General features: G+C 49.1%; 1 protein-coding gene across 1 annotated transcript; it reads left to right on the top strand.

Moving 5' to 3' along the window:
* The first annotated feature begins 3,639 nt into the window (after positions 1-3,639).
* On the top strand, positions 3,640-19,519 carry FAM160B2 (family with sequence similarity 160 member B2). Its single transcript, XM_027865360.1, has 17 exons — positions 3,640-3,684; positions 8,490-8,568; positions 11,688-11,860; positions 12,341-12,445; positions 12,584-12,706; positions 13,174-13,386; positions 13,551-13,747; positions 13,990-14,098; positions 14,407-14,483; positions 14,776-14,965; positions 15,505-15,650; positions 15,764-15,889; positions 16,181-16,271; positions 16,696-16,839; positions 17,276-17,416; positions 17,667-17,767; positions 17,974-19,519. Exons 1-17 carry the CDS (start codon positions 3,640-3,642, stop codon positions 18,110-18,112), a joined length of 2,199 nt encoding a protein of 732 aa, XP_027721161.1. The 3' UTR covers positions 18,113-19,519.
* Positions 19,520-19,652: the final 133 nt, after the last annotated feature.

The raw sequence follows: 19,652 nt of genomic DNA, 5'->3' as shown, positions 1-19,652 counted from the left end.
TGGGAGACACTGGCACAGGGCCACCTGGCATGACATGCCCTCATCAAAGAGGTGCTGTGCTCTATGAACAAAGCAGAATTGAAGCAGCTCGAAAGAAACTCAAGATGCGCAAATTTCAAGAATCCATCCCAAATGTTCACATGGATCACTTGTGCCTGGCCTGTGGTAGAGCATTCCGAGCTCGTATTGGTCTGATCCGTCAGCTGGACACACTGTAACTTGACTCTAACATAGTGATGTCATTTTGGTCCTTTTCAAGAACCAAGGACAACAATCAAGCAACCCCTCCCCATTGTTACTGTCTCCTCAATGCTGCTCTCTCTTCTCATAACTATCCGACCACTCTTACTCTGTCATCATCTATGTCCCACCCCCTAACTGTGAGTATACCCCAAGACCCCGTCTTCAGCTCTTTCTTCTTTCTATATTCTCTTTCTGGACGGTCTTGTCCATTCCCACGGGTTCAATGATCAGTTTTCATTGCTATGTAGATTACTTCCACATCTACACATCCAGCCCTAACCTTTCCCACTGGATGTCCCACAGACAACTCAGACTCAGTATGTCCAAAGCAGAACCTACCTCTTTCCCTAACTTCCTTGTTTTGGTTGAGGGCATCACCATTCTTCTGACCACGTGGGTTGCAACCTTAGAGTTATCCTTGACTTCTTCTTCTCCCTCACTAGACATAGCCAATTGGTTACTAAGTTTTGTTGATCCAACCTCTACATTCCTTGCGTATGTCTCCTGTCCACTCCCACGGCCCCCACCCCAATTCAAGCCATCACCCTTCACCTGTGCTATTACAATAGCTTCCCAATCGATCTCCCTGTCTCCAATCTCTCCCTTGGCCAATCCATGCTTCTCATAGCAGCCAATCAAATAGATCAACAATCACATTTAATAAAGTAAGTACCTACTATGTCCCAGGCACTGTGGAGATTCAGAATATAAAACATTCCCTGCCCTCAGAGACTTTCCATTCTAATGAAGAGGACCATATGCATGGATAGAGGTACGGGTATACAAAACAAAACACATACACATACGCAACAGATACAAAGTAATCTTGGGAAGGTTTATGCAGATGGGAGGAACCAGGAAAGGGCTCATGAAGAAGGTGGCACTTAAGCAGAGCCTTGAAGAAACCCGGGATTCCAAGAGGCAGAGGTGAGGAGAGAGCATTCCACAAATGGGGACAACCAACATAAAGGTGGGCGAAGTGGTACTTGTGAGACATGGTAAGAAAGCTAGCATGGCCGAACTTTACAGTTTATGGAGGGGACTGACGGGTAATATGATTAGAAAAGTAGGATGTGATTAGATTCCAAAAAGCTTTAAATCACCCAAAGAGGATTTTATATTGAATCTTAGAGATAACAGGGAGCCATTGGAGATTTTGGAGCTTATTATTAAGTTTATTATTACTTATTTTGACGTGGTCAGACCTTCAGTTTAGTGACCGTATGTCAAAGAGTCGAACAGGGAGGCGGCCTAGTGTATAGAGCAACCAGGGCTTCAAGTCAAAAAGACCTGAGTTCAAATCCAGCTTCAGGAACTTATTAGCTCCCTGGGCAAGTCATTTAATGTTTACCTTAGTTCTCTCATCTGTACAACGAACTGGAGAAGGAAACGGCAAACCACTCTAGCATCTTTGCCAAGAAAATCCCAAATGAGGTCATGAAGAGTCACACATGATTGAACAACAAAATGCCAAAAGAGGCATTTAAAGATTTTCACAATCTAGTTTCAGCCTTTCATTCCAGGGTCCTTATATATGACTCCTCTTCAAGCACAATGCTATTGTGCAATCAAATTGACTTACCTATTTGCTGTTCCTCCCATACTGCACTGTATCCTCTATTTCCAAGATTTTGTACAGGCTATGTACATTGGGCCTGGAATGTACTCTTTTCCCCACCTCCATTTCTTAGGGCCCCAGCATCCTTTGGAGTGCAACTCAAATGCCACCCCCATATCAGGCTTTTCCAGAATCTGTCCTGGCTGCTAGTGCCTCCTCTCCTTGTGTTTATCTTATATATAGTTTGTTATCTATTTATATGTATCCATGTTAATCAATATATTGTTTGCCTTCTCATGGGGTGGGAGAGAGGCAGGAGGGAAGGAGAGAATTTGGAACTAAAAAATTTTTAAAGTGAATGTTAAAAATATTTTAAATATAATTGGGAAATATTTAATGAAATAAATAAAAATGTATTGTAAGTTTCCATGTTGTTTTCCCCAACTGAATCTAAGCTTCTTGAGTAGAGGGATTGTGTCCCTTTTGTCTTTTTATCCTCTAGGCCTAGTACAGTGTCAGGCACACAGTAAGGGTTCAATAAATGCTTATTTGTTCATTAATAAATGTTTGTTGTTGGAATAGTAGAGAAGCCTCTGAGTTCTAAGAGTTACTCCTTCTACTTCTGAAGTGATGTTAGAAGTTCTACCTCATACCAGTCAAAATCTACATCTCTCTGACTCCCTTTTCCACCTCTCCCCATTGCTGCTGGGCAAAGCAAGACATGAAGAAAATGGTGCAGTGGATAGGCAGCAGGGCCTGGAGTCAGGAAGACTCAAGTTCAAATATGATCTCAGACACTTACTAATTGTGTGACCCCACGCAAATCACTTTGCCTCAGTTTCCTTATGTGTAAAATAGAGATAACAGCAGCACTTCCTTATTTCCCCAGTGCTTAGCACAGTACCCAGCACACAGTAGGCCCATAGTGAATGTTCATTGACTGACTTATTCTAAAGAGTCTCCTTTCATCTGTAAAATAATAGACAGCATTTACGTACTTTAAGGTTTGCAGAGCACTTTATATATTATCTCATCTCTTTGTTCATTTTCTCTGGCTATCCCCCATGCCTGGAATGCTTTCCCTCCTCCAAACCAACTACTAATCTCCCTGGCTTCTTTAAGTCCCAACTAAAATCCTACCTTGTAGACTAGGAAGCCTTCTCCACAACCCCTCTTAATTCCAGCACCTTCCCTCTGTTAATTATCCCCTTATTAATCCTGTATATAGTTTGTTTTGTACATATTTGTTTGCATTAGATTGCAAGCTGCTTGTGGGCAAGGACGGACTTTTGCCTCTTTTGGTATCCCCAGGACTTAGCATTTTGGCACTTAGTAAGCACTTAATAAATGTTTACTGATCCTCACACAAAACAACCCAGTGAGATTAGGTGCTATATACATGCTAGTTATTTTATTATTATAATTGTTGTTGTTAATATTTCTATTCTCCCAGCCCCCAGGACAAATGAGATGACGTAGATAAGGCACTCGGGGTGCTGTATCCACGTGATGTGCCTCTTCGCAAACAGGATCTGAAAGGGTTTCGTCCCTAGCCCGTTGGGGTCTGCAGGCCTCAGTCTCTTAGTCTGTATATGGGGGGGAGGGGCTGGTCGGGAGGAGCCTCCGGCTGGGGGCGGGGCCGGCCAGGGCGGGCCGGTTACGTCACTTCGTGGGGCGGAGCCTGGCCAGGGGGCGGGGCTCGTCCCAGAGCCCCTGAGCCTCCTCTGCCTCGGCCTCAGCCTCTGCCTCTGCCGCCGCCGCCTCCGCCACCCGCACAGGGATCCCGCCGCCCCGCCAGGTCCCCTCCCCCGCCCGGGGCCGGGGCCACCGCCGCCGCCATGCTGAGCCGGCTAGGGGCGCTGCTGCAGGAGGCCGTGGGCGCGGTGAGCCGGGCCGGGGAGGCCGGGGAGGCCGAGCCACGGGGCAGGCCTGGCCGGGGCCTAGGCCGAAGGAGGCGGGGGCGGGGCGGGGAGGAGCCTCCGGGCGCTAGGGGGGCTCCCGGGGCGCCCGCCCCCAGTCCACGTAGGGGGAGGGGGGAAGGGGCTGCCCCGCCCTCGGGGGGGCTCCCTGCTCCTACTGGGCCATCCCCTCCCCCTCGCTTCCGCCTCGACCCCTCCCCCTCTCGTCTGTCCCCCAGCTCCACACCCCCCCCCCGTGCCCTTCAATTTATTTCTTTCTCACCCCTCCTCTATCAGCCCCCTCTCAGGCCTCCTCCCCATCTAGTCTCTCTTCCCCATCTGTTGCTTTCCCCACTTCACTCTCTTCCCCATGTCTCTTTTCTCCCCACCTGTCTCCACTCTCATCTCTCCCATCTATCCCCTCCCCAGTCTCTCTTCTCGGCCACTTCTCCCCCTTCCCAAGTGTCCCTACTTCTCCCATCTGTCGCTTCCTCAGCCTCCTCCCTCACTTCTCCCCTAAGTCTCTTTTCTCCTCAACTCTCTCCTTCCCCATGCTTTTCCCCTTCATCTACTCTCCACCTAAGCCTCTCTTCTCAACTCCCTCCTTTCCCAGTCTCTCCTCCCCCATCCATCACCTCCTCGTCTCTCTTCTCCCCTTTCCCAGTTCTCGGTCCTTCCCACTCCCCTTTCCCCAAGCTTCTTTTCCCCCCAGTTTCCCCCTCCCCAATCCCTCTTCCCTACATCTATCATCCTCTCCATACTTCTTTCCTCCCCCTCTCTTTACCTCCTCAAGTCTCCTTTTCCCCTTCTCTAGCCTTTTCCCTCCATCTGGCCTCTCCTACCATCTATTCCATTCCCAGATCCTCCCCTACCTCTTCCCACTCATCTCTCTTCCCCATCTGTCTCCTAAAGTTTTCTGTTCTTCCCCATCTGTCCCCTACTTCAGTCTCTCTTCTCCGAAACTCTTCTGCCCAACTTCTCTCCCCATATCTCCACGCTGCTCCTACGTCTAAGGCCTTCCCTTTTCATCTACCTGCTTTCCCATCTTTTCCCTCTCCCCTTGCTCCTCTTCCTTTAAGTCTTCTCCCCCACCCCACCTCAGTTTATCTCTTCTCCCTGGTCAGGAATCTTTCCCCCAGATTATAATTCTTTTATAACAATGAAAAAAAAAACTTTCTTCAAATTGATCAATTTTAAAAATTTTTCTCCAAGGGGAACACAGGAGATGACAGAATCTCAAAGTCAGAAGGACCCTCAGAAATCATTTAGTACAGTTCATAACTGATTCAGAATCTCCTCTATGACATTCCTGACAAGTGGTCATCCCACTTCCAAGTTCTAGTGAGGGGAACCTATTACCTCCTGGAAGGCCTTGTAGAACTCTGATTGTTCGGGTAGCTTTTTTCCTTATATTATCTAAACTTGCCTCTCAGTCACTTCTATGGCTGCTCCTACTTCTGCACTAGTTCAGGGCCAAATCTTAACATCTTCCATGTAGCAGCCCTTCAGATATTCAGAATTGTTCTGTCTACTCTAGGTCTTATTTCCTAACTTCACACAGGCAGCCTGTACCCCTCCTAAAAAAAAAAAAAGTCAGCAAAATATGAAGTCATCTGAAAATTCCCATCTTTTCCACCTCCCCACGTTCAGCACAGAGCCTCACATGTCATAGGCACTTTGTAAATGGGAATTTAATTGAATATTACCCCCAGAATAATCCCCTTCAAACAATCCACCAAAAATTATCCTGACCAAAAGCTTCCATTCTTAACTTATCTCAGCCATCCTTAGAAATCTTAGGGATAGGAACTACACCAGGAATTTCACTGGTATAGGGAAGTGATGAGAAAGTTCCCTCTACCAAGAAGGCAAGATCAGCCACCACCTTCTCTGTAAGTTACTGGCAGAGAGTTGCTGAGAGCAGTGGTGTCAAACTCAGAAACAGAACCACTGTAAATGAAATTAAGGCTTACTGTTGGTCTGGAGTCAAGAAGACCCAAGTACAAATTTGGTTTCAGACTTTGGCAAGTCACCAAACCTCTGTCTGTCTCAGTTTCCTCTTTTGTAAAATAGGGATAGTAATAGCACCCACCTCCCAGGGTTTTGTGAGGATCAAATGAGATAACTGTAAAGTGCTTAGCACAATGCCGGGCGCATAGGAAGTGCTATCTAAAGTTAGCTATAATAATAATTGTTTTTGTTGCAATTTTATTTATTTTGTTAAATAGTTCCCAGTTACATCTTAATCTGGTTCGTCAGCAGTCAGGAGGGTGGGCAGCCCACCTGTCGAGGCCTCTGACTGAGAGCACTAAGAAGCTAAATGAACTTTCCCAGGCTCACACAGCCAGTATGTATCAGAGGCAAGACTTCAATCCAAGTCACCTTGGCACCAAAGCTAGCTTTCTATTCATCATTCTGCACTGCCTCTCACATTTATGAGTTTAACTCATATCTACCCTAAGAATAACTCAAACTCTGGTCCGTAACTTTGATAGACCTTAGTGTAAATACATTGTCTAAGTCTCTGCCTTAATTAGATGGCTCCATGCTTTTCTGAATTTGGTGAATCCTAACATATATATCCTACATGGAAGAAGTGCAGAGAAGGGTGCAATTTTTCATCTAATGACTGGGTGTATTCCATGTCAATCTGACTTTATTTCAACCATAATCTCAAATCTAATCTAATACATCAATTTATATTAAGGGATAGTGGATGATTTAGCCTCCCAGTGGTATGTATATTTTAGAAAGATCTCTGCCTTTACCCATTTGACCAAAGAAATTTCTAATGTTGGAATTACAGGCATGGATTAAGAGGAAAGGCGTTTTTAGATAGTGTGCTCCTTCAAAAATCACACCTTGGTGTCAACAGCCTATAAGAAGGCTGGTTTTGGATAATGATATAGAGTGCTGAAAATATTTCCCCTTCCCCCCCATTTCCTGTCCAACTCTAAATCTCTGATCCTTTAGCCTTGGCCTGCCTTTCTCCCCTCCCCCAACCCAAGGTAGAGGATCCCTGTACCTTCTCTTTTCTTTCCCTAGGTTACTGTCAATTCTTAACTTGGTTTGTAACTTCAGGCAGGTTGTTTCACTTTCTTGCACGAGTTACTTCTGTAAAACAGAATATGGGTTAATTGCTACTTTATAAGACAAGCATCCCTATAAATGGAGAGAATTGGCCTTTCTCTCTCCGTTCTAACTAGAGATCCCATGATCCTCGGGCTATGGTTTTTTGTTTGTTTTGGTGAGGCAGTTGGGGTTAAGTGACTTGCCCAGTGTCACACAGCTAGCAAGTGTCAAGTGTCTGAGGCTAGATTTGAACTTAGGTCCTCCTGACTCCAGGGCCAGTGTAGTGCCTAGCTGCTCCTAGGTCTGTCTTTTTAAAAAACCATTGTGGGGAAACTTCGTTGGGAAGCATAGTAGGAAAATCATCCTAGTAATAAACCCTCTCATGAAGTCCGTTTAAGCTTCCTGAGGGCTGTTGGGTGACTGGCCAATTATCAGAATTGTTCCACTTGACTGAAGATCACCAAGAGACTTTGGGAGCCTGAAGTTAGATGTTGGGGTGGTAGGGACCCGGTCACAGAAGACCTAAGGTGGTTGGGAAGCCCCTCTAGAAATAGACTACATCCAGGAAGTATATAAGGAACATTCTGAAGAGTTGGAGACAGTTGATTAAGGGGAAAGGAATAAGTATTTACATAGTGCCAAGCACTGGGCTAAGTAAGTGCCTTATAAATATTATTTGATCCTCACGACAAGGGGGAGAAGGTGCTATCATCCCCATTTAACAGATGAGGAAACTGAGGCAGGCAGAGGTTAAAGTGACTTGCCCAAGAACACCCAACTATTAAGTGTAGCTTGCTAAGTGAGGTCAATTTTTAATTCAGATCTTCCTGACTCCAGGCCCAGCTTGGAGTTCTATCCACCATACCACATAACTTGGGAATTAAGAAGCCACAAGATGCAATCTTCTTTACCTATGACCCCCTCCACCTCCTACTTCTGCCGAAAGGGAGAGGTGCTTTCTCCTAGCTCTTCTATGGGGCCGGGCTTGTTCTTTGTAGTTTCGAAACGTTCATTGTTGATTGTTTGGTGATGTTCTTTCCATTTAGCTGTAGTCATTGTGGATATTGTTTTCCTGGCTCTGCTTACCTCACTTTACATCAGTTCATGTATGTCAGCAGTTTCAGTAATGGTCTTGATAGCACCCTAAAATCCCTGCCCACCTTAGCTGAGGACAGAGCCCTGGGGGATAGCCAAGGGTGGGGAGTGGGAAGAAGATGAGCCAGCAGAAGAGCTGGTCAGGTAGGAGGAAGATTAGGATAGTGTATAGTCATAGTAGTTAAGGGAGAGGGCATCATGATGGTAGATGATAGGAGATGTTAAAGATCTAATCCCCCCTACCCCCCCCCCCATACGCACTATTTTCAGATGGGGAAAGTGAACCCTAGAGAGGGGAAGTTACTTGCTCAAGGTCGCACAGTAGCAGAAGTCAGATTAAAACTTGGGCCTTCCAACTCAATATCTAGTACTCATTCCACTATCATACAGTCTCCTAGAAATGATGCCAAACAAAAGTTTCAGAAAAGACATGAAGACGAAGCACCCACTGTGGGGTCATGGAGCTGGATGTTCAGATCCAAATCTAATAGATCCCAAAAGACCTGGTCAGAGCTCCTTGTGGGCACTGTCAATGCTGGCTGGTGAAAAGATGTGCATCGCTGAAGAGTTGGGGCATTCACTTTAAGTTGTACCTCTCTCACACTTTCTTTCTGTCTTTCTAGCGGGAGCCCAGCATTGACTTGCTAGAATCCTTTGTGGAGCACTGGAAAGGTATCACTCACTACTACATTGAAACCACAGGTGAGACGTAATTGTCCTGGCTTCCCCTCAGATATCACAGGGTTGGAGGTCACAGCCTACCTGGATCAGAAATGGGGAGTCTCGAGAGCATAAACAAATAGCCTACCCTGCCAGCTTGCCAAGTGAGAGAAGGCAGAGAGTGGGATGGTCCTAGAGATGGAAGTGCCCATCCTTTTGTCTCTCAGTGTCTCTCCATTTCTGTTCTCTTAAGTGGATCATTCTATCTGGGAATAGCATTGGGCATGGTCCTCCCTCTTCAATGGGCCAAGAAGATGGGTGTTTTACCTTCTTCCAGCCCCTGCAGGCCTTTGTTTTCCCTGGAGATGAAGGTCTAAAAAATATCCCAGATCCCCTTGAGGGGACATTTCCCAGCTGAGGACTCTGAAGGAAAACATCTCTTCATTCCTTATTTGTTAAGAGACCTTATGACGGTCCGTCAGACCTTGGCCTCCAGTGGGCCAGGAGTCAAACACCAGCGCTGTTGAACATAAGCTGGTCGCTGAGTAATCTCAGACTGTGTCCTTTGTGCTCACCTCCCAGAGTTTACATTAGGGCTTAGGGAGGGGGAGAGCTCCATCAGACTTTTACTGGGCATCAGACACTAGACCTGGAGTCAGGAAGACCTGAGTTCAGATCCAATCTCAGATGCTTACTAGATTAGCCGTGGAGCCCTGAGTAAGTCGCTTCACCTTCTTTTGGTCTTAGTTTCCTCATCAGTAAAATGGGTATAGTAATAGCACCTACTCCTCAGGTTGTATTGAGGATCAAATGAGATAATTAATATTTGAAAGCACTTTGCAAACCATAAAGTGCTATATAAAATTGCTAGCTATTATTATTTCTTGGGGCAGCTAGGTAGCGCAGTGGATAGAGTGTCAGGTCTGAAGTTAGAAAGACTCATCTTCCTAATCTGAAAGTCTGGCCTCAGCCACTTACTAGCTCTATGACCCTGGGCAAGTCACTTAACCCTCTTTGCCTCAGTTTCCTCATCTGTAAAATGAACTGGAGAAGGAAATGGCAAACCACTGCAGTATCTTTGCCAAGAAAACCCCAAATGGGGTCACAAAGAATCAGATACGACTGAACAACAGAAAGATGGAGTAAGCTGATGAGAGTACAGATAGCTTATCCAGACATAAAGCCAGAAGAAATGCAAAGTTAGGGACTGTTATTTTGGAGAAGAGACAGGAAGGCAGAAATCAGGATGTCCTGTAGCAGTAACGTTTTGGATCCCATCCTCTGCTCTGTCCCATCTCCACATTCTAGCCCACATTCCCGAAGGAGCCTGTTTCAGGAGAGGCTTGAGAATAGAAGACTTGGGGGAACGTGATCAGCTTTCACATATTTGAAGAATAGGCATGTGAAAGAAGGATTAGACTTGTTCTGTTTAACTCCAGAGGGCAGAAGTAGGAGTGAAGAATGCAGGGAAGTTGATCTAGGCTGGGAGGAAGGGAGGAACAATGAGAGATAGCCAGAAGTGCAGGAGCCTGCCTGGAGGTGGGAGTGGGAGTGTCTCCCTCCTTCAAGGGGGAGGTCTTCAACCCGAGACAAAGTGATCTCTTGTCAGGCTGGTTGTAGCGAGGATTCCTGTTTGGGTACAGGCTAGATGATATGGTTTCTGAATTCCCGTCCAGCATTGACTAGTCCTCCCTGCCCCAGAGATTTAAGTGGTTTGTGTTGGTCCTAGAATCACCCAGAGAATTCCTTTGACTGGCAGAATTATGGAATATCCAGAACAGATCTCTCTGCCTCTCTAGAAAGCGGCACAGTCTAGTGAAGAGGACATTGGTCTTGGAATCAAGAGGACCTGGATTCAGATTCCACCTCAGATACTTAACAGCTATGTGACCTAACTTCTCTGTGCATTATCTGAAAAACGAGGCAGTTGGGCTCAATAGTCTCTAAACCTATGATCCTGTGATCTACTGGGGGATCTCCCTGGAACCACTGGGAATCCCGTGTCTGAAGTAGGATTTGAACTCAGGTCTTCTTGACTTCAAGTCAGGTGCTCTAACCTCTGCTGCTCTGGCTGGCTTGGATCATAAACACAGGATTCTTCATGTCATCTGTCTTCATAAGCTAAAATGGTCCCCCTGGTGTGTGCTACTAGCACTCTGGATCCCATGTCCTAGAGAAAAGGTGACAGGCACTCGTCGATCAGCAAGAATTTATTAAACACTATGTGTCAGGCACCATGCTAAATGCTGGGAATACAAAGAGAGGCAAAAACAATCCCTGCCCTCAAGAATTTTAAATTCTAATGAGAGAGACAACATGTAAATAAATAGGTACATACAAGATACAGAAAGAGGAAGTGGAAGATAACCTTAAAGGAGAGAGTGCTAGCACACAGCAGGAGGCCAACTCATTGACCTTGAAGGTTGCCCTATGGCCAACTCAGAAGCACCGAATCTTTTTCTTATTTTCTTAAAGTGCCATTTACGGTTAGATCCTTGGTCTAGCTGACCAAGAGCTCCATTCCTCCTCCCACCTCCCACCCCCACTAGCTCTTGTTCCCCAGAGGTGGCCAGAGTAAATAGAGCAGGGGGGAGTCAGAGCCCATGGAAATAGTTGGTTTGTTTTTTTCTCCCATGCTAACGTGCAGTTATAATCTTCTCATTATTGAAAGAAAGACTAAACAGAACTCAGGGAATGATCATCCAGTAGGCCTCTTAGATGTCTTCTAAGTCGCATGATAAATACCCTGAAGTCTAGGACTTCTGAGCCAGACCCAAAGCTAAAAGGTGCCCCAAGCTATCTGCTGTCGAAATGCCAGTCCTGGACAGCTTCCTAAAGGAGCACTAGCCACTCTGCCTCCTGAAGGCAGGAGAATAATGATGCTGCCATCATTTTGATGGACAATTGTCTAAAGAGCACTTGGCATCCTGAGCCCCAAGGGACCCAGTTTTTGTCTTATTGAAAGGGAATCTCATCTAGGAGCCCTCATTTCTTTTCCCTTGTTCTTGGAATTAGATTTGGCTTCTGGATCTGACTCCACATTGTCTTCCATGGGCTGGCCCTCATGACCCTATAACTTTCCTCTACCCTCCACACTACACTTGTTTCCTCCATTTTGGCAAGAGGGTCCTAAATAAGAGCTCTTCCTGTGCGTGCTTTAGATGAAAACACTCCAGCCAAGAAAACAGACATTCCCTGGAGGCTGAAACAGATGCTAGATATCCTGGTCTATGAAGAAAAGCAACAGGCAGCAGCTGGAGAGGCGGGGCCCTGCCTTGAATACCTGCTACAGCACAAGATCCTGGAAACCCTGTGCACCCTGGGGAAGGCTGAGGTAGGGCACAACATGCCTCAGACCCCCGAGGAGCTCCTGGCCCATACAGCTAGAGGGAGCCTCCACGGACCGCTTGGAGAGGTGCTCTTGAGGGAGGAAAATGAAATGCTATGCAAAGGATGACTGGAATCTGGGAATTAGAGTTCCTAGATTCTGTTCTCCTCTCCTGTCCTGTAATCCTAAGTCACAGCCCCCTGAAGAGGCCTAACTGGGATGGCCATGTGCACAGACACGATGGAGGGGTGATCTGGGAGCAGAGATTATGCCTGTGGCAATGAGGACTCTCCCATATCCCCCAAGCCTACATTTCAGAGATGGGGTTTTACCTATTTCTTGACCAAAGCTCACACCAATGTTTTCTCTCTAGGGGATCTGGAATCCCTACACCCACCCACCACCCCCTGCCGTGCAATAAGGGGATTGTTCCCATTGATAGGATGGCAGTCTTTTGATCAATTTCTCTATTCACTGGCCCCTCAGTATCCCCCAGGTATGCGCCAGCAGGTGTTCCTGTTCTTCAGCAGAATCCTAGCCCAAGTACAACACCCTCTTCTACATTACCTCAACGTCCACCGGCCTGTGCAGGTATGGGACCAATGAGAGCAATGGGGGTGGAAGGGATAGAGGGATAAGTGAATGTAGCATACTGCCCCTTCCTTTCCTTTTCCTTCCCACCAGGACCCCCTGTCTTACTCTCTTTCCCATGTGCTCCTCTGTTCCCAGAAACTCCTTCAGCTTGGTGGGACTGCTGCTGGATCTCCCACAGAAAAGGAGGAGGTACACTTCACCACTGTTCTGTGCACCAAGATCCAGCAGGATCCAGCCCTGCTCGCCTACATTCTTGAGGTAGGCATTGGCCCTAAGAAGAGGAGGGAGAGACAGGACCCCTCCTTGGGTAACACCTCCAGACCACACAAGGTAGGCCCAGCTTGGAATTGACAGTTCAGAGTTCTAAAGCCCATTAGGGAATGTCAGCTTTCCAAGTTCTAGACAAGTAGTTCCATGTCCTTCTGGGAGCAGAGAGGGACAGAGAAGGTGCCCAGAGATGAGCTTCTCGAAGGTGCTGCTAGCTGCTTTCTAGTCTATCCGGGACTAAGTTGAGTCCTGGCATAGATTAAAGCTAGAAAGGACCTTAGAAGTTATCTAGTCCAACACCTCTCTTCCACCCCCATTTTACAAATGAGCAGACTGAAGCATAGAGGAATCTCTATGTGACAAGTCCAAGGGCACACAGGTAGTGTCAACACATCCTACCTTTCCAAGGAGAGCCTGCAGGAATGCCACGACTGAGACTCATCCAGACTTCTTTGCAGGGCAAAAAAGTTGTGGGAAAGAAAGAGACATCTAGCCACCAGGACAAGAGCTCTCCCCTTGAAGAGCCCTCCAGCAGGGTCCCCAGAGTTGATGGGGAGTCCTGGGGGGCCCAGGCCACTGGTGCCTATTCGCCAGGAGGAACTGAAGAACCTGACAATGGGCTTGGGGAGAACAATCTACTCACCTCCTTGATCGGGTTGTGCAAAAGCAAGGTGCTGGCCAAGGAGGGGATGAAAGGAGTCTGAGTGGGTGGCAGGGGCAAGGAAATGTGGGCAGGTGATTCTGGGGAGGGAATGGATGGGACAGGTGGAAGAGGAGGACCTGTTGGCTTCTCTAGGTGCTCCTCTCCCTGATATTCTCTGTCTCCATCCCCTAGAAGAGTCGAGTGGCCCTGAAGGCCCAGGAGAACCTGCTGCTCCTGGTAGGTGTTGCCCCCCAGGCAGCAGCCACCTACTTGGTACAAAGGAGCCCTCTGTGCTCTGCAATGGCAGAACACCTTTGCCAGCTATATCGGGCCATGCCCAGCTTCTTTGACCCTGCTGACATCGCCACCCTAGAGGGCATCAGCTGGAGGTAGGCCTTTGGCTAGAAGCATCCTATCATAGGCAGGGTAGGTAGGCATCAAATGTGGGACATCTTCATTCTGTCTACCTGGTTTTTTGCCCTGGTTCAGAAGCCTTCTGTAGAACCCTCCCAGGGGAAAACACCTAGATAGGCTAGGAGACCCTCGGGGACAGAGCTCCTTGAACATAGGATGGGAGAAACCCCAGGAGCCCTTTCCTCCGCACCCAGACCCCTCCTTTCTTTCCCTGCAGGTTGCCCAGTGCACCTTCAGATGAGGCCTCCTTCCCGGGCAGAGAGGCTTTAGCTGCATTCTTGGGCTGGTTTGATTATTGTGACCACCTCATCAGGGAGGCACATGAGGTATGGAAGAGCTGATCTGGGTTCCTAGGACAGGGGAGCACAGCCGTCATCTCTGGTTGGCAGAGGCCCATGTCCTGTCTCCCGCTCCTAGGCGGCATCTTTGCAGGAACTGAGTGGGCTGGGTATCCCTAATTGTCTCCTTCAGTGCTCTGAAGAAACTAACACATAGATTGAGTCCCACCTTCCCCACTCTTTCTCAATTAAATTCTTATTCATTGAGTATCTCCTGGATGCCTGAGTAGTGTGGTTGGGCACCTATTATTGAACACTTGCTCTTTAGTTCAGAAGATGTGGTCTTTTGCCTCTAGGTTGTTGCAGGTGCCCTAGCAAAGGCTGTGACTGAGAAGCTGTTTGTGGCAGCCCTGCAGCCCCAACTCTTGCATGTGTAAGTTGAAGTCGTCATCCTCCAGGCACACAAAGGGTAGGCTCAAACTCGGTGCCCCACCTCTCCGTCTTCTATCTCCTAGGATCATGGGCATCTCAGGCCCCAGTCATCTTCAATGAAAGCTACTGATATTTACCCCCCAGGTGTTCTGTGCTGGCCTGAACCTCCAGAGTCATCTTTTCCCTTCATCTTTGACTCTCCAAACCTCATTAGGGTGGGGAAGGAGACAGGCAACAGGGAAGCTGCTGCTCTCGCAGGCCTCTCTCCTTCCTAAGGTCATCTCCCTTCACAGAGCAGAGCAGAGAATCCTGACCTCCACAGCCCTTCTGACAGCCTTGCTGCGCCAGCTGTGCTCCCCAGCCTTGCTGCAGGAAGCTGTGGGTTTCTTCGTGGGCACAGACCAGCAGCCTGAAGCTCCTGAGGACAGCCCCCGTTCTCTGTGCTCTCGCCTCATTGGACACTGTGACCACCTCTCTGATGAGGTGAGGATGGGAGATGGCCTCCGTTTCTAGCAGTTCCCTCTTCTCTCCCAGGCCTGACACTTCTCTTTAGCTAGAAGACTCTGTGGCAGCTTCCTCGAACCAGGAGCCCCCTAAGATATTTCATCTTTCCTTGGCTCTTTCCAGGCCCAGGACCTCCAGAATTCAATAAGTAATTAGCAACTTAGCATGCAAATTTTTTTTGCATCTAATTTCATTCTGTATAGGCCTTGTAATCTGAAAAGCATTTTTACATCTGTGAGGTAGACATGGCGGGTTATCGTTGACACCATTTTACCGGGGGAAAATAAGACATAATCAATTGGCTTGCCCAGGATCGCACAGCAAGTTACTGTCAGATACCCTGACTCCTAGTCCAGGGTTCTTTATTGTCTCCCGTCCTCTCCCTATAGCCATCTCACCTGGCTCAGGGGGCAAGCACAGAAGCCTCATCTTTGTGAGCATTGTAGCTGGACAGTCTCCACGGCTGCAGACCCTGACTCCTACTCCACACCCTCTCCTGTGTCTTCTGTACTTCCCAGATTAGCATAGCCACCCTGCGGCTGTTTGAAGAGCTGCTACAGAAACCAAATGAGCACATCATCCACATGCTGCTCCTTCGGAACCTGGAGGGCCGCATGTACTTGGCCCGGGGCTTGCCTGAGCCAGAAAACTATGAGGACACTCTGTGAGTGAGGATATGGGACTAAGGGGCAGGCAGGCCATGGGAGGGAGAAAAGGGAATGGGAAGGGTAGAGACTCCCCTCAGCACCCCTTCACTGGTCCCCCTTGGCCCTGCAGAGACCTGGAAGAAGACCCTTACTTCACAGATGGGTTCCCAAACTCTGGCTTTCAGCCTGCCTCCAGACTTCCAGCTCCCACTCCCCACCTGGATGGCAAGACGGCAGTGACGGAGATTGTCAACAGGTGAGGAGTCCCAGGCTAGAGCGTGTTTCTCCTCACTCTGGGCAGGGGCCTCTTCTCGAAGGGGAGGGCATAGAGAACTGATGTTCCATGACATAGGGAACCATTGAGTGAGCAGGCTGGGAGCCAGGAATGACTTGGGGCCTCATCTTCTGCCTCTGGGCCATTGGCCACCAGCTATGGGAGACCAAGTAGGGAGGGAGAAAAGATCCCAGAGGTCTAAGACCCAGACTCAGGTGGAACTCCCTGCTTGAGCTCCTTAACACCTGGCTGCCTCCTTCCTGTATCTCTCAGTTTCCTCTGCCTGGTCCCAGAAGAAGCCAAGACTGCAGCCTTTCTAGAAGAGACTGGCTATGACACCTATGTCCATGATGCTTATGGGTTGGTGAGTTTTCCTTGATGATTCTCTTGCCTTCCATCTTCATCCTACCTAATATGGGGATCATTTTCTTCCTGTGTCATCACTCACCCTCTGGACATAAGCTCCCGCCATTCAGTATACTTTCATTTCTAAAGAAGAGCTGAGAATTTGACTTCCTCTCTGGGGCAGCTAGGTGGCGCAGAGGATAGAGCACAAGCCCTGGATTCAGGAGGACCTGAGTTCAAAGGCGGCCTCAGACACATAACACTTAACTAGCTGTGTCACCCTGGGCAAGTCATTTAACCCCATTGCCTAGCCAAAACAAACAAACAAACAAAAGAATTTGACTTCCTCTCTAAAGTATACAGGTATAAGAAAAATGTCCCTGATTTCCATCAGGCCCAATATCTCAGAACCTGCCCAAACCCAGATTTCTGTCTTATCTCAGTTCCAGGAATGCTGTTCCCGAGTTGCCTCCTGGGGTTGGCCTTTGGCTCCTACCCCGCTTGATCCCCATGAGCCCGAGACTCCATTCTTTGAGGGTCACTTCCTCCAAGTGCTCTTCAATCGGATGGCACGGATCTTGGATCAGGTAGCAGGATAAGTATAATTAGGCAATCCCACAGCTTGGCCTGGTAAGGCATTGAGGAAATAGCACGAGGAAGGCACCCAGGATAAAGCTAGGCTTGTGCCAACCACAATGGTGCAGTGGCAGGATGACTGATTGTAGGGAGCAGGTTTCTTATCAGGGCCTTGGGTTTTAATACTACCTCCCTTCTTCCTGACTTTCCCTCTTTCCAAACCCACATACCACCCTAACCTTCCCCAGTGGGGAAGGCCCATCATGCTTTTGCTCTTCATGCCCCAACATGCTCAGCCCTCAGCCCCAGGGCATCCATGTCACACATATCACGTGCACTCTGCCTCCCCCTCATACGTTCACACTGTCCAGGAGTCCTGGTTGGGGGGAAGTTGGAGAATGCTCAGAGAGCCCCCCTCATTAATATTACCCACCATGTTCTCCACAGCCATACAGTCTGAATCTGCAAGTGACTTCCGTCCTGTCCCGCCTGGCCCTATTCCCTCACCCCCATATCCATGAATACCTCTTGGACCCCTACATCAGCCTGGCCCCTGGCTGCAGGAGTCTCTTCTCTGTGCTTGTGAGGGTAAGGATACCAAAGAACCAAGAGGCAAGCTGAGATGGAAAGAGAAGTGAAGGGGATCCCAAGGCTGGCTCATTGTCCACAACATGGTATCAGAGGCAAGGGGGCAAACGAGGGATGGGCACCTTCCTTTTCCTTCCCCACCCCCACAGTGGCCCATGACTGGCACCTTAAGGAAAGGCCACAAGAGGAGTTCTAGATCCCACTACTCTATCTCCCCTCCCCCATCCCAGCCTCTGCTCATCTTTTCTAGGTAATTGGAGACTTGATGCAGAGAATCCAGCGAGTGCCCCAGTTCTCAAGCAAGCTACTCCTGGTTAGGAAGCAGTTGACTGGGCAGGTCCCCGGAGAGCAGTAAGTACCTGTTCAGGTGATGCTGATGCTTTGGGAGATGTCCTAGAAGACAGGAGGTGGGGGGTGGCGCTGCTGGGGAAGGGCCCTGCTGTTTGCCTCTGGCAGGTTTCTCTGCTGTGTCCTGTAAGTATCAGGGAAGGTATACCAGGGGAAACACCAGCCCCTGGGCAGCTGGGCAGCTGTGACCCTTTGCTTTTTTTCTGTAGAATGGACCATCAGACCCTCCTGCAGGGGGTGGTAGTGCTCGAAGAGTTCTGCAAGGAGTTGGCTGCTATTGCCTTTGTTAAATTCCCCCCAAACAGTCCTCACCTGAACCTGCCCTCACCCCCACAAGGCCATGTCTGAGCCAGAACCGTGGGGGGTGGGGGGGGACTCCATGTCTACACCTCTGCCTCAAGGCAGCCTCTTCCCCTGGCATGGCTAGCACTGTTCTCCCTGGAGTGGGGGGAGGCCTGACTGCCTCCTCAGACCTTGGCAATGGCGCCTGCTTTTCCAAGGCCATTAGCATTCAGCTCCTGGCTTGTAGACCATATCTTCCAAGGCGGGGCTCTTGAAGGGTGCCAAGGAAGCAGGAGAGGAGGCTACAGCTCTTCCCTGGACAAACATCATTCAGAGGGAGAGAAGTGGGGCAGACGCCCAGTACTTACAAACCCTTTGATTTTTTTTGTACCCACTACCTCCCCTCTCCCATTCTGGTCATCCCTGTTAAGGGACTGGGATGCAATTGGCTCTAAGGCTCTTCAGTCTTGGCAGGGGGCGTGGAACCTATTTTCATACTGAGCTTCAAAGAGCTGCTGAGACTTAGAGCCTATCCGCCCACCCAAGGGGATGTGGGCAGTGAACGGAGAGCTTGGGGAGGCCCCCTCTTCCTCCTCTGCCCATCCTTCATGCAGTTACAAAATTCCCAACTGCAGCATGGCAAGCACCCAAGGTATGTTCCGCACCCAGGCGGGGGCAGCTGCTAATGAGAACCTTGATGTGAGTGCAGCCAGGGTGGGAAAGGGCCTGAGGAGAAGAGCAAAGAGCCAGCCTGTGGCTGGTTTCTCTGGCGCCCTCTGAACCCGTCTCGGCAGGTCCCTGACACCTGGGGTGAGGCACTAGGATCCAGGAAGGGCTGTGCCCTTAGCAGCCCGCCCAACTCCCTGGCTCTGAAAGAGCGCTCATCTCGGGAACATCAGGCCTCAGCAGAGTCTGAATGAACAAGGCTAGTGTTCATCGGCCCACCTGCAGACCCGGCCAGGAAGGGGCTGGAGAAAAAGCAGCCAAAGCCCGGGCCCCGCTCCTCATGTGTTCTCTGCTGCTGGGGTTGCCACCCCGCTCACCCTGGATCTGTTTCGACCTGCACTAGGTGGTGCTAGGCATTACCTCACAGGACTACAGTTGTTGGCTTCCCTCCCAAGCAGGGAGCAGCAGCAGCCCAAAGCCCCTTTTCCCTTTTCCTGGCTGCCTTTCTCTGCAGATCAGACTTGGGTTTCCAAGGGGGTAACATGCAAGGGGAGGAAACCCATTGACCTTCCTAATCCCTCCATTCCCCACTTCAAGCTGGCAGGACTATCAGCTGGCTACTGCTCCTCAGGGTGGGCGTGTGGTGGCCAGTCTCAGCTGCTGGAGAGAACACAGACTACATTTAGTTCAACTTTGGGGACACAATGGGAGGCCTGGGAATTGAGCTCTCAACTTCTATGCACTTTGGCCTATGCATGGTGCCCTCCATGAGGCAGCCCAGCAATAAAACGGTGTGGTTGTACAAACGTCACGGCTCCGTCCTTTTCTGTACTCTGCATCCCTCCAACTAGAAATCACAGCAAAAACTGCCTGCCTGTTACAGCACTGAGCGTGGCCACAAGGGCAGAAGGCGTCTCACCCTCACAGGGGGTAGTTTCTG

The sequence above is a fragment of the Vombatus ursinus genome, unplaced genomic scaffold, assembly GCF_900497805.2.
Source record: "Vombatus ursinus unplaced genomic scaffold, bare-nosed wombat genome assembly UNPS02014778.1, whole genome shotgun sequence".
In the NCBI taxonomy this organism is placed as follows: Eukaryota; Metazoa; Chordata; class Mammalia; order Diprotodontia; family Vombatidae; genus Vombatus; species Vombatus ursinus.
Note: the sequence above shows the minus strand (reverse complement) of the source record. Positions and strands in the feature narration are given on the sequence as shown.